At 38.6% G+C, this 14,610-nt stretch overlaps 1 protein-coding gene across 1 annotated transcript in view; it reads left to right on the forward strand.

Moving 5' to 3' along the window:
* The window catches only part of CFAP74 (cilia and flagella associated protein 74), a 194,771-nt gene that overhangs the window by 137,919 nt on the left and 42,242 nt on the right, over window positions 1-14,610 (forward strand). Inside the window, exons 27-32 of the mRNA XM_056543666.1 lie at window positions 425-701; window positions 3,075-3,218; window positions 7,184-7,329; window positions 9,051-9,185; window positions 13,367-13,476; window positions 14,251-14,306. Of these exons, the coding sequence (XP_056399641.1) occupies window positions 425-701; window positions 3,075-3,218; window positions 7,184-7,329; window positions 9,051-9,185; window positions 13,367-13,476; window positions 14,251-14,306 (868 nt within the window). The remainder of the gene's footprint in view (window positions 1-424; window positions 702-3,074; window positions 3,219-7,183; window positions 7,330-9,050; window positions 9,186-13,366; window positions 13,477-14,250; window positions 14,307-14,610) is intronic.

Here is a 14,610-nt window from a genome sequence, read left to right on the forward strand (position 1 = left end):
ACAAATGGGGGGTATGTATGAGAAACTCTATCCCTGGACAACAACAAAAAACAGACCCAATTCATGAAAGTAAAGAACTTTACAGTAAAGAACTGATTCCTTTGGTACATAGTTGTGAACTTTCTTTACATTTCCTGTTATAGGTATATAGGCTCCTTTTTATTTTTTATTTTTCCTCTCGGTGGCTCAAGGGGGGGGGGGTGTTTCTCTTTGTTTATGTAAATATGTAAAGCTGATGGAAATTTGATAATAAAATTAATAAAAATTTATATATATATATATATATATATATATATATATATATATATATATTAAGAAAATTATTGATATTCGTTAAATTATGACATGATACAGGGGGATACATTGGTGTCTTTGTATATACTGAACATAAACCATATTTTCAGTTTATTTGTTTTATTTTCAGACAGTTCAAGATCTCTTGTAAAGCCATTGGAGTCCATCCACCACTGGAACTATCTCATTCCTTGATTCAGTTCCCAGCAACAGCTTTAAATGACACCTCTACTGCAGCCATATATGTAATAAATGCACATACTAGTTGTAATGAGTTTACTCATCCTGTACCCAGGATTGGCAAGGGTGAAATAGCACCAGTGGGGCCTACTTCTTTTCAATTCCAGTTACCTGAAGATTCTTCCATCACTATATCACCATCAGTCGGCATTGTATTGCCTGGAAAGGTAAATAACAGTAGGACATTTTGTTTTTCATTCTTTACAGGAAGACATAATACTGTTCATAGAAGGCTGGTTATGGCTTGTAATGAATTACTGGTCTAATTGTTATCTAAGTCACTATTACAGACAAATGTGAGATAAATAAACTAATAGCGCAAAAATAGTCTGTACTGAGCATGTTGAGTAAACATCCACATTGCAGGGGAAAAAAGTAAGAGACATTTTGATAAAAGGTTTTACAGGAGCTTTGCCCATTACATAAAGGCCTTCAAAGCCTGGTTACTGCTCTGGTTGAAAAAGTTTGATTGATGTGAACCATGCCTTTATGCAATTTACTTACAGGTGAAGCTTGGACATACATCAATCCACAATTAGAGAGAACCAAAGGGTAATAGCAAATGATTATTACTTTTTGTGTCCACTTTACTAAATGGTGTAAAACAACACTTCTGGTAAAATGTCCCATAGACAGATGAGACAAAATTGGATTTTGTTTAAGCATGAATGCACAATAGAACCTCATCTCAACTATAAAGCATGGTGGAGGAAGCATGAAAATTTGACTACTTTGCGGCCTCGGCCCTGGACACCTTGCAGTCACTGAGGGAACAATGGATTCAAAGTTGTATCACATTTTATAGGAGATAGTAAGTGCAGCAGTCCATGACCTTAAGCTATAGAGACTTTGGGTAATGCAACAAGACAATGACCCAAAGGATAAAAGTAAATCAAGAATGATTATTAAAAAAATGTAGTTTTGGAATAGCTAAATCAGAGTTCTGAGTTTATCCCTATTAAGATGCTTTGACATGACCTGTAGAGGGCTGTACATGCAAGGCATCCCAATAATATTGATGTACAGAAACACATCTGCAAGGGAAGAAATTAATTTCAATATTATGCAAATCATATTTGAAGCTACAAAAAAACATTTGGCAGAGATGAGATTTAAAGGCTCACTTATTTTTCTCCCTGCACTGGATATTTAGTCAATCTGCTCCATAAAAGACATAAACTGTACAACTGTTTGTGGGTTCTTAGATTGTTTGTCTCCCTGCCTACTTGCCCATCCACCCTAAACGACGGATCGGCAACTTGGAACCAGTCCCTTCCTTTGCATGGGTGTCAAAGTCAACAAAACAAACAGAACTGTACAAAGTCAGGGAACAAGTCGAGAACATAACAGGAATACAATAACGAACAGATAAATAAATACAAACAAGGCAGGATATAGCATACTAACATACAGTTCAGAAACCAGTATCAAGATTAACGGCAGATATGATTATATGAACAAGGCTAGATATGTGGATAAGTTTACAGCAGACAAAACCAGGAAATGCAGGGGATGAACAGGTTAACTGAATGTCAGAACACTAAACAGGTCAGGAAATCAAGAGCACTGTTCACAATGGACTGAGAACAAGGAACACACTAGACACCCCACTTCAAACATGGAGGGACATCATGGTTAAAACTTAGGATATGTGCACAGACAGACATACTGAACATCATGCCAACATGTTCAGAGTACAGGTCTAATAACCAGCCCAGAACAACACCTTAAGAGGCCTTTTATATCCTCCCAGTGTTGAAGTCAGGAAGGTTAACTCTTCCCATCCTAGGGAGAATTAACACAGAAAGTGTTCAGACACAAACAATGTTTGAACAGGACCCAAAGCAGAAAATACAAAATACAGATAAACGGACATTACACATACTTTATTAGTAATCATTGCTTAAACTAGGTAATTTCACAGGGTTGTAGCTATTAATCCTTTTCAATTCTAATATAAAGTGTAAGGTGAACATAGAATAATATAGTGAAAGAATCAGATTTAATTGACAGCTGGGGAGCAATAGCATGCATTGCTGTGTACTACACTGGCTAATAACTGGCGATCTCTGCTAGTTTTCAGTGTACCAGTCAGATCCCACCAAAACAAAAAGGTTACTTAGCACCTAATCTTGATCATGTCCATTTTTATGCTCTATCACCTATATTTACTATACAAATACCTCTTTTAATTAGTTCACTCTGTTAGAAATCCTCTCAGGGGAAGGGGGGGGGGGTGTCCCCTTGTGGTGGGAAGTGATTGGTACATCTGCTTGTGAAGCCTTGTTTGAGTCATCCCTTGTCCATGACTCATGGACAAGCCTGATGCTACTGCAGGACTGGTTAGTGTCCCAGCACAGATGGGGACCCCTAGTGGTGTGATTTTCAGTGTCTGTTTTCTTTAATTTAAATTTTAAGTTTTTTGATCTGACAGTGCCAATTTCAGTACGGTCTAAAGTGTTTTTTTTCAAATGACAGTAATGCTTTAATCTTACAGAAACAAACACTTTAGATACCTTCTTGAATTTTGTCTGTTCCAGAGGTGCATGATCCAGGTGTCTTTTAAACCAACTCTTTTGGATCAGGAAATTAGAGAGGAAGCTGTGCGAATGCTACGTCGAGCAATTGAAACAAAAGCACTCCTAGATAAACAAGCCGAGCCAGAGGTGGAAAGTGAAAACTCGGTTTGTATACCCTAGTCTTTATTATTAGCTGTTATAACCTCCCTAAGGGTCCATCACATGTGCATAATCTGCTGCGGTTTAATTCAAGCCACTAGGTAGGAACATAATCCGCTTGCAGAATTCTAGCAGCAAAACATCTGCAAGCAGAATTCCCATTGTGAAAAACCCATGTAAGGGTATGTTCACATGGCGCCAAAAAATCTGCCAGAATTTACTGCCCATTACTTTTAATCCACTGTCCCATTCTGGTGGAATTCCACAGGTGAACAGAATTTTTGGGGAATTGAGGAAATTACGCCATGTGAACATAGCCTAAATGTACTCATTCACACAGCAGTATTTTCTCACTGAATTTCTGCATTGTATTTCCTCTACTTCTTCATGCAAAAACCATAGCACACAAGTAATTTGAATCAGGTTCAAGCTGAATTGCTCTGTAGGGCCAGGTTCACACTACAGAATTACCGACTGGAACTCTGCTTCTGAGGGTTAAATGAGTTTTCCTTAACCATTTTCTGAACAGAATTTCTGTCCAAAAATTCTGATCTAAAAATTTTGCCAGAACTTTCAACTTGCTCAGTGTACTGGCGGAGTCCACGGCACATACATTGCCGTCTATCGGGAAGGCAATGTCCGTGCATTTCCAGATGGAGATCCTCAGTGTGAACCCAACCTAGAAATTCTGCTTGGAATCCTCGTAGAATCAAAGCCCCATTGATGTCAATGGAAGTTTTTCACAAGGATTATTTTCTGCTTCAAGAATTAACAAATCAATAATTCTCTTTAGAAATTGACATAGAAATCAATAGTGCTTTGATTCCACAAGATTATACACAAGATTATGCTCACCTCACCTGGTATAGTGTTGCTGTTCTTGGCCACCCTGGTACCTCTATTTACTGACCCTGATGATGCACTTTGCCACCTCTGTGATTGGTTGCAGTGTGTTTGGAACACCATCAGCTGAACAGGGGTAGCATGTTATCATGGTAAGTAAACAGAGGCTTAGGGGCAGACCAGAATGGCATTGCTGGACTGGGCAAGGTAAGTATGATCTGTTTTGCTATTTAAAAAAGAACTCCAGGTTTGCAGACAGAGAGGGGGTGGAATCTCATTACTACTGTTCACCTAATTAGGCAACTGGAATTCAGCCAGGAGAACTGATTACTTGTCCGTTTACATTACATGCAGGGCCTTTTTCATTCCTTACAGAAAGATATAATACTGTTCATGGAAGGGTGGTCATGGATTGTAAGGAAACACTGGACTAATTGTTATCTAAGTCACTGTTACAGCCAAAGGCAAGATAACTAAACTTTTACTAACTAAAAAAATTAGGGACAATGGGTTATAACAAGTAAACACATTTGTTGATGCCCTAGTATAGTGCTGCATTCCCTTCTGAATTTTTACCTGCAATGTGGCACTCCTGGCCACCCAGCTTTGAAGGGTTTTACACTGCAGCTCCATTTATATGATTTTAGCAGCGCTACAGCTTCCTACACAGCTGTGTAAGCCAGGGGTCACTTTGCAGGGGAAAAACTGTCACAGGGACTAAGGGGCTCTGTGTCACCTTCATTGTCACACATCGGTTGGGATCAGAAGTATAATTGTATTAGATACAGGTTATTTGCTTAGTATTTACATAGTAACATAGTTCATAAGGTTGAAAAAAGACCAGAGTCCATCAAGTTCAACCAATATGCCTAATGAGTCCCTATTGAGTTGATCCAGAGGAAGGTAAAAAAAAAACTCATACTCGAGGTTAAAATTCCTTCCCGACTCCAAATATGGCATCAGAATAAATCCCTGGATCAACGTTCTGTCCCTATAAATCTGGTATAAATGTATATGCATTCAACGTCATCTGCAAATTGGCTGTAATTCTTTCAAGTGGCCATGTGTATTAGCCTCTAAAATGGTGTTTCCTAACTAAGGTGCCTCCAGCTGTTGCAAGTTGCTGGAAGTTGTAGTTTTGTACCAGCTTGAGGAACCCTTGTTGCAAAACACTGCTCTAAAGATTTGCACCTACTGTATGCCCTAAATGTTCATCTAAAAATCGAATCCAATAACTTTTATCTTTTTTGTTTTATTTGCTGTTTTTTTTAACATCTGTCTCTGTACAGTATTGTAAAGAAAGTAACTTAAAGGGGTACTCTGGTTTAAAAAAAAATTTCAAATCAGGTGGTACCATAAAGTTAAACAGATTTGTAAATTACTTCTGTTTAAAAATCTTAACCCTTCCAGTAGCTGCTGTATGCGCCAAAGAAAGTTGTGTAGTTCTTTCCAGTCTGACCACAGAGCTCTCTGCTGACACCTCTGTCCATGTCAGGAACTGTCCAGAGCAGTTTGCTATGGGAATTTGCTTCTACTCTGGACAGTACCTGACACGGACAAAGGTGTCAGCAGAGAGCTCTGTGTTCAGATTGGAATGAAGTATTTAAAGGGGTACTCCGTCCCTAAACATCTTATCCCCTATCCAATGGATAGGGGGGAAAATGTCTGATCGCAGGATTGTCCTGCCACTGGGACCCTCCGATCTCTGGGCTGGCACCGCAGCGTTCTAAACACGAAACCTTGGGGCTTCTGTTTTCGTTATGTCAAGCCACTCCCCCTCAATGGATAAGGGATTAGATGTCACGGGTCAGAGTACCCCTTTAACTTCCTTTGGAGCATACAGCAGCTGATAAATACTGGGAGGATTGAGATTTTTAAATAGAAGCAATTTACAAATCTGTATAACTTTCTGGCACCAGTCAATTTGAAAAAAAAATTCGTTTTCCACCAGAGTACCCCTTTAAGACATTTACATGCTGCAGTTCTGTTCTATAAATGCAAGTGACTTAAGAGATCATTGTCATACCTACCAAGAACTAACAAGACAAATTGGTGGCAGCCTCTGAAGCGGAGGTGTCAGACGTATGTAATTCGGGAGGCAGGAAATATCATGGGATTAATTACCATCAGCCACTAGGGAGCAGCAATTATCATGACTTGTGCTGGATGTCTCCAAATTGTCACAACAATCTATACACAGCTTTCTAATAATTGCTTTGATCTTAGTCCTTTCTACATTTCGGTAAGTCTAATGAATTCCTAGAATCTCTTGTGTTGGTCCTCCTCACATCTGCTAAAGGCTGAGTGGAGGCTAACATGAGCAATTTGAATGCATATAAATATATCTATTAAATATATATTCAGCGAGGTTGTCTACATGCAGGAAGTTACTTCATGAGATCTAACAAGTGTATTATGGCACCATGCAACCTCTGAACACAACACCAGCTATGGACATTTATAGAACCCTACTGGTGCTTTATATGCCTCTGATTTCATATGGAGGCCTGCTAAGTTTTTGTCTTTTGGACTGCATGCGACCAATAAAAATGTAAAAAATGGTGGCTTGTTTCTTCTTATGCTTAAAGTGTACCTGTCAGTTGTAAAAATCTTTTGACATGTCCTAGCGACATGTGAAAAGTTGTAATCAGCTGGGGTCTAAGTGTTCAGACCTCCGATTAGCTGGGAGAAGTCTGCACTGCCATGCGCTCCTCTCCTGGCTCACTCCAGCACACTCTGCGTGAAACACGTTAGAGGTTTTATTTCCATGTGATTGTTACCTGTTGTAAATATGGTTCCTGAAAAAAACCAAAGGCAACGAAAGACAAATACTGCGCTGGACTGTCCTTTTCTTTTGTGCTTACTGAGGATCGGAGGCACGTCCGTCTGGGTCCGTGCATGGGAAAGTCACATTAAGCAGTGAGCTGTTCATGTCTTTTCAATTTAGTATACTTCTTGGTTATATTGAGGCAGCAGTTTTAAGATGTGATCCCTTTGTACATGTTTAACCTATAAAAAAAAAATAAAGCTGGCTGCCTAAAAATCTTGATGTAATGTGAACATGTAAACATGTTTTCGATAAACCAGGATAACATGAAATATTCAGAATCCTTATTACTCTGTTTCAGAGCAAGAAAGAGAGAAGAGAGGTTTCTTCTAAGAAGGATAAGAGAAAACAACTTGCCTCTCCTAAGCAGGTTCAAAAGGAGAAGTCTCTGAAGTCAGCAGAGCCTGATCTGATGGAGATCCCCAAGACAGAAGATATCAAAATGGAGTAAGAATGGCATCTATAATACAAATTAGGGGTAGAGGCAAGATCTGCACATTACTTGGCATTCTTTTCCCCTTACACATAACTTTAAAAAATCATAACTTGTGGGTTTTAAGAACATTGTATTACATATTACTTTTTAAAGGTTTTTTTTATTACCCATTCAACTATTCCTTTATGTTAGTATCAAAATATATCTTGTTACTGGTAAGACCTTTAGGCCAGATTCACACTGAGGGTGGCAGGCGTCAACTGAATCAGTCAGTGCTAGGGCCACATGGGCAGTGCCGGTTCCCATAGCTGGCAATGTATTCCTCCACCAGAATGAACAAGGTCATTCTTTCGGCAAATGAACTGCTGCTGAAATTCCATTGTGTGCACTGTGCAGCAGTATCCCTGTGACATCAATTGGATCCTCCAAATGAAAAGTCCACAGCACCAGTCAATTAAAAGTTTCCCTTATTCATTTCCATTAAAAAATGGAAATGAATAAAGGAAACTTTTAACTGACTGGTGCTGTGAACTGTGCATTTGGACTTTGCTATCTACGGTTGGAGAGGATCGTTTTTTCCACAAGAACAGGAGAGGTGAGCGATACTTTTTCCTTTTTGTATTTTATCAATGGGATCCTGCTTCATAAGATTTTCAAAGCAGAATTTAAAAAGTACCTGTCATGATCTTGTTAAATTTTATTATCCTCCCAGTTCACTGCCACATCACGATAAACCGCCTACTGCCTTTATTTTTACAATTTTTTCATTTTCAACCATGATATTGCTCTGTATTTTCTCCTCAGTCTCAGTCAGATTCACAGACTAGGAAGGGGCGTTCCTAGCAGGCGTGACATCATCTGAAGCCATACAGGGGATAACTTCCTCCCTCACTCTGCTCCACACAGACAAGAGCAGTTCAGTGTGAGATGAGCTATGATTGGCTAAGGCTGCACACATCCCCTTCAGCACTCCAGACTGCATTAACTGATTTTGGACTTCTGCCAGGCCAGCAGGAGTCCAAAGTTTGTGCAAGAGATGGGGGGGATATGCTCTGAACAAGTAGGGAGACACCTAGTGGCAGCTTTTTTTTAAACACAAATAAAACATGGAAAACTTAATTTTTTTTAAGTACATTAGAAAGATTTTTTATGTACCATAAGGAGTGCAATAGCAAAAATTAGTTTTAATGACATTTAAGGTGTAACTTCGATCGGAAATTCTGTATTGTAAACCCAACTTTATCGATCGACAATAGGTGTTAATTTTTCCTGCAGCACCACCACAGGTAAAATGTAACATTACACAGTTCTAAATAAAATCAGCTCAATGCATATGTAATGCAGGGGTGCGATGGGTCCACCAGAGCAAGAGGTGCGCTAGTCTGGCTAGTAGAAGAGAGTCCTGAACTCCCAACTATCCCGAATAGGTTGTCTGAAAATGAGTTTTCTAAATCAGACAGCTGCTTTAGACCATTATAAAAAAAAAATATTAATGCACAACATAGGAATCCGATATATGGGCTAAACCATAATATAGCTACAAAATGTACTAATAAACAGTGTTATTGTGCCAAACATTTAATATCAGTTCTGTATTCTTGAATTAGTGGTTCTTGGTGAACTGCTATAAGTTTGGGGGCAGTAGGCTTAGAATGCATTTGATATTTTTGAAGAGCGTAGGAGTTCAGTAAGGTCGACTTTTATTTCTGAAGCCTTTTCTCTTTTATTTCAGCTCTGATGAGTATGCGGCTGCCAGAGTCTCCATCTACCAAAGGTTTATGAGAAAGTTTAAGAAATTTATAATACCATGCTTCATTGCCTGCTGTGATGTCAACAAAAGGAAAGCTGAAGAAAGTCTAAATTTCAGGTACAATCCTTTTTATAGAAATGCAGAAACTAAGTGGTTCCCACTGAAATGTACTCTAAACTTGTAATATACACTAGTAAGCCGTCAGAACATATATAATATATACCGAAGCATACTCGCACCAAATGCTTTGAGTTCAGGGGACCGAACGAGTCTAAGACCACGTTAGACTATGTTTGTTTCATTTTTAACGCATACAGTTTTTTAAAATAAATAAATAAGAATATAGCTTTCTATTTATATTTATGCAAAGGAATGAACTTAGTTAAAGGGGTTATCCACCATAAGGTAATTTTAGTACCTGGCAGGCAGTAATGGACATGCTTAGGAAGGATCTGTACTTGTCTTGGGGCTAAATGTCATGAGATTACCTTAACACTGTGGCTAGCTTTTTGTGAACTGGTTTTTCCTGTTTGACTTTTTCTTTTTTTTTTACTACAAATCCCACAATTCCATTGTCCTCCCTCCCACACATTAGCCACCCCACACATTGAAACGTAAATGAGCTACATCCATTCAAAAGACCTGTGGTTTTCAATCAGGGTGCCCACAGCTGTTGCATTAGTTGTAGATTGATCTCTCTCCCACCAAGCGATCCCTCCACCCATTGAAGCAGACAGGCTCCCTGTCATCAGCTGATTAGTGAGTCAGGTCTCGGCTGCATTATAACCTGGGAAAAATCTGAGACAACAGTCATTTTGTATGCTGATAAAAATAAATATTGGAGTGAAAATCACAGAAGAATTGCGAGAAAACCATCACACACTGGTACAGACACTATATTATGAACTACACTATCTTTACAGCCCCTGTAGCATAATCACATAAAAAAAAATTCCTGGAATATCCCTTTAATGTTTGGTCCATTGGACTTAAATTGGTACTCTGGTGGAAAACTTTCATTTTTTTTAAAATCAACTGGTGACAGAGTTAAAGAGATTTGTAAATTACTTCTATTAAAAATTCGTAATCCTTCCAGTACTTATTAGCGGCTGTATACTACAGAGGAAATGCTTTTCTTTTTGGATTTCTTTCTTGTCACGAGCACAGTGCTCTCTGCTGAAACCTCTGTCCATTTTAGGAACTGTCCAGAGCAGCATATGTTTGCTATGGGGATTTTCTCCTGCTCTGGACAGTTCCAGACATGAACAGATGTGTCAGCAGAGAGCACTGTGATCGCGACAGAAAATAAATCCAAAAAGAAAATAATTTCCTCTGTAGTATAAAGCCACTAATAAGTACTAGAAGGATTAAGATTTTTTTTATAGAAGTAATTTACAAATCTGTTTAACTTTCTGGCACCAGTTGATTAAAAAAATAAATAAATAAATAAACATTTCCACCGGAGTTCCCCTTTAATGGATCCAACATGTGTACGCTGTGATATACTGTATGTTAGCATGCAATTCTGATAAGTTACCAATATACTGAATATAACAAATGTGTGTATATATATATATATATATATATATAATATATATATATATATATATATATATATATATATATATATATAATAAATATATATAAAAGCCAGAACGGGCCTCTGTGTCTGTGTTATGAACGGAGCAGCATGTCGCACATGCACGGCGCAGCTACATTCAGTCTTTATGGAAGCTGCTAAGGAAAGACAGACACTTCATGGAGCAGTGTTTCCCAACCAGTGTCCCTCCAGATGTTGCAGAACTACAACTCCCAGCATGCACAAACAGCTGTTGGCTATCTGGGCATGCTAAGAGTTGTAGTTCTGCCACAGATAGGCATACCGGTTGGAAAACACTGGCTTAGAGAATAAATGGATCCAGAGTGTAGATTGAGGGAGGGGGGGGGGGGTCCCAGTGGTTGGACCCCCTACAATCTGACACTTATCCTTGATACTTTGCAAAGAGGTTAGGTCATTTTAGGTCGGAAAACCCATCTTCCCAAGTGTCCCTGTCAATTAAAAAACTTTAGACTTGTAAAAAGTTTTGTTTGCTTGTGGTCTGGGTGTTCAGACCCACACTGCTCAACAGAACGAGGTGGGAGAAGCACACTGCTAAACGCTTCTCTCCCTTGTAAGCACATCACACAGTTCAGACACAGTGAGACCAGGAGAGGAGTACTTAATAGTGTGCTTCTTCTTAAGGGGGTCACCCAGACCCCGACCAATCCAAAACTTTTGACATGTAAGAAGATTTTGAATTGACAGAGGAACTTTAAGACAGCACTATAATAGTTATTAACAGTACATTGGCAAACTTTCAGAATAGCATGCTGATGTATCTGAGTGTACACATGAGGATCCATTGAGTTCAGTGGAATGAATGTAGAAGAGTATTGACGTACCCTTGGGCATGCTCCTCTACAGTGTTACTCTTAGTGCATTGAAGTAGCATTTAGATATTCTTCAGGAAATAATAGAAGTAATATATGATTGTGTACACGAGATATAAAGGAAACAGTACTCAAAGGCTATGTTTACACGTCAGAATGTCCGCACGGAAAATCTCTGTGCGGACATTCCGCATGGGAATGCGTCATCTCATAGACGGCTATGCATTCTGTGTGTAAACATGGCCAAAATGTTAAAGCTTGGGTGAGATATAAACATGGACATTACCATACTGCTGTTGATATTGACCAGACAACATATAGCACAATATGGATGGGATCAAAGCAGGATATTCTGTAATATGAGTAGTTTTTAAAGCCGGTAGAAATATTCATGATTCTTGCAATACGAGATTTTATATTAGTACTATTCAGGGAAATTCATACGTTCCATATGCGCAATAAGCTTGCTCTGCCTTTTAGAGAACAAATTATAAATGGAGCTTATGCATTAAAATTTTTAGGACCGGGTACGTAATATGAAAATTAATGCTTTCAATGTATAAATAAAATATGTACCTTATGGCCACACAGTTATGGTGGCCTAGAAGCAAATATTTTGTGTAATGTGATGTTTTTAAAAAGATAAAATTGGATCAGGTGATAAAATGGATGTAAAGTACGGTACTTTGTGCATGTTTTTGTTTCTTCATATGCTTGCTATAGGCAACACAACTTCAAATGGGGTTTAAGTTCTATTGTATAATAAAAGGTTGCATAATTTTTATTATACATCTCTGCTTGCTGTCATAAAATGGAGAGATGAATTGTTCACATCTAGTAACTAAAACCTAGAATGAAAACTTTTATTACAGTTCCTGTTGCACTCATCTTCCTGGTTCCATGTGGTCAATACATCACAGTGCAGCTCAGCAAATCGCTGGCAGCAGCTATGTCCCACCTCGGCCAGTGATTGGCTAAAGGACAATTGGATATATTGAGCCTCGGAAGCAGTCTTCTTCCTGGTGCCAGGGCTCAATACATCACATTGCCACTCAGCCAATCACTAGCTAAGGTGGGACATCGTTGCGACCAGAGGTTTGTGAGCCACAGCCTAACGTATTAAACACAGGAAACCAGGAAGAGGTCCGCACCAGGGACCATAGAGGAATGACGGAGACAGAGTTCCTACTACTACTTGAGTTTTATCAGAGGTGTAGCTGGAAGCTTTTAAGTCCCAACAGTAACAGTGCCCCCACTCACAATGTGCCATAAATAATACTGGTGTCTTCTTACGTGGTAAAATGTTCACTCTCAAGTACTGGTACCTGAGTGCAACTGCTCCCTTGGCACCCCATATAGCTACACCCCTGGTTTTAATACAAATCATTATAGCTCGTGGCCTTCTACATAACTAATTAGGTAATGTATATTATAATTTTATTGTACACCCTGAGGCACGTATCTTGAATAAACTTTAAAGTGTCACAAGATTAAAAAGAAATGTTCCAGGCTAACCGGTGCTGATCCTGTCCTTGTGCTTAAATCCCTTGTTTATGTTGCTCACACTGCATGCAGTTCACTGATGATGGGAATTTCCTCCCCCATTCCTCAGAGCTGACAACTGTCTGCTCTGTGCCCTGAGGCTCTGTGATATGCCCACAGCTCACACATCAGGCTGATTGGCAAACTGAAAGCTTGCACAGAGCCCTGCTTGTCCTGTCCACACTTCCTGTATTTTGACCCAAAAATATACATAATTTTTTAACCAATGTATATCATAAATATCCCTAAATAATTTACATTATGTAAAAAAAAGTTTTTGCAAATGACAAAGTTGATTTAATAATATTTTACTTTTGTTTCTACAGCCCACACAACACCCTGTATCTGGAGCTTCACTGTCCCGCGATAGCACCGCCTTTAATCGTCAGTTCTGAAAATGCCCGCCATCTCATCAGCTTCGGAGAGGTTGCAATAGGTATTCAATCACTTCAATGAGGCAGATACCAGCTAATGACTGTGCATTTCCCTACACTTCATTAAAAAATGACCAAACTAGGTTCATTTAACATCACCATCAACATTTTATTGATAGCTGTTGGCACCCTCCAGTGAGTAAATCCCTAGGAAGCCAGGCACTTTAAAAGTGTATAAATTGACCTATGCTAGCGATTGTCCCTTTTTTTTATAAAAAATTTTTCATCGTAAGTGAAAGGGAGGGGGGTGATGTATTTATCTGAAGAGCCGTGCTTCTACCACAGATTACTAAATTTAATGGATTTTCAAATTAAAAGCAACAAGCATAACTCTGGCTCAATTACATTTTGTGTTAGCATGTCATCACTGTATTCATCTGGATTTTTGCTTTGTTAACAAGGGTGTTACGATTTTGCCCATGTTACATTCTATAGTACATTATTCACTTACAGAATAAAATACCATTATTGGTTATTATTTATAATTAACAATGAAATAAAAAAGAAAACAACTTTAAGTCCCCTTGAACCTGAACTAACATCCGACAGAGCAGTGTTTCAGATCTGAATATGAACTGGCATAGAACAGTGTTTTCTAACTAGTGTCCAGCTGTTGCAAAACTACAATTCCCAGCATGCCTGGACAGCCTTTGGCAGGCTGTCACTACATAGACTCCGATGGATGTCATATTACAGCTTCGTACACCCTGAAATTTATATGGAGAAATAATACAGCCAAATGCATTTAATATGTTTTTTTTTTGTTTTTATTGCAGGACAACGGGTAGTAAAGAGAATATCTTTGCAAAACATTTCCTCTGAACCTGTGCAAGTATCCTTTAAGTCTTTAAACGATAAGATTTGTGTTGTAGTGACTCACAACTTGCTTTTAACACTTCATTGTTATTGATCACCAAAAGTAACAGCTGTTGATCTTAATATAAGATATTTTAACTTCAACAATGACACAAGTACTCTGCAGTGTAGAAATCAACAAAAAAGGATGTTGTATACATAAAAATTTTATATGTGCCAAGTTTGAGAACCTAACACTGACCACTTAAAGATAAACCGTACATAAACTGTAATAAACCATAATCACTTAAAAGGTATACAGATCCTGTGTACAGCTCTAT

This window comes from Hyla sarda, chromosome 10 (assembly GCF_029499605.1).
Source record: "Hyla sarda isolate aHylSar1 chromosome 10, aHylSar1.hap1, whole genome shotgun sequence".
Taxonomy (NCBI): Eukaryota; Metazoa; Chordata; class Amphibia; order Anura; family Hylidae; genus Hyla; species Hyla sarda.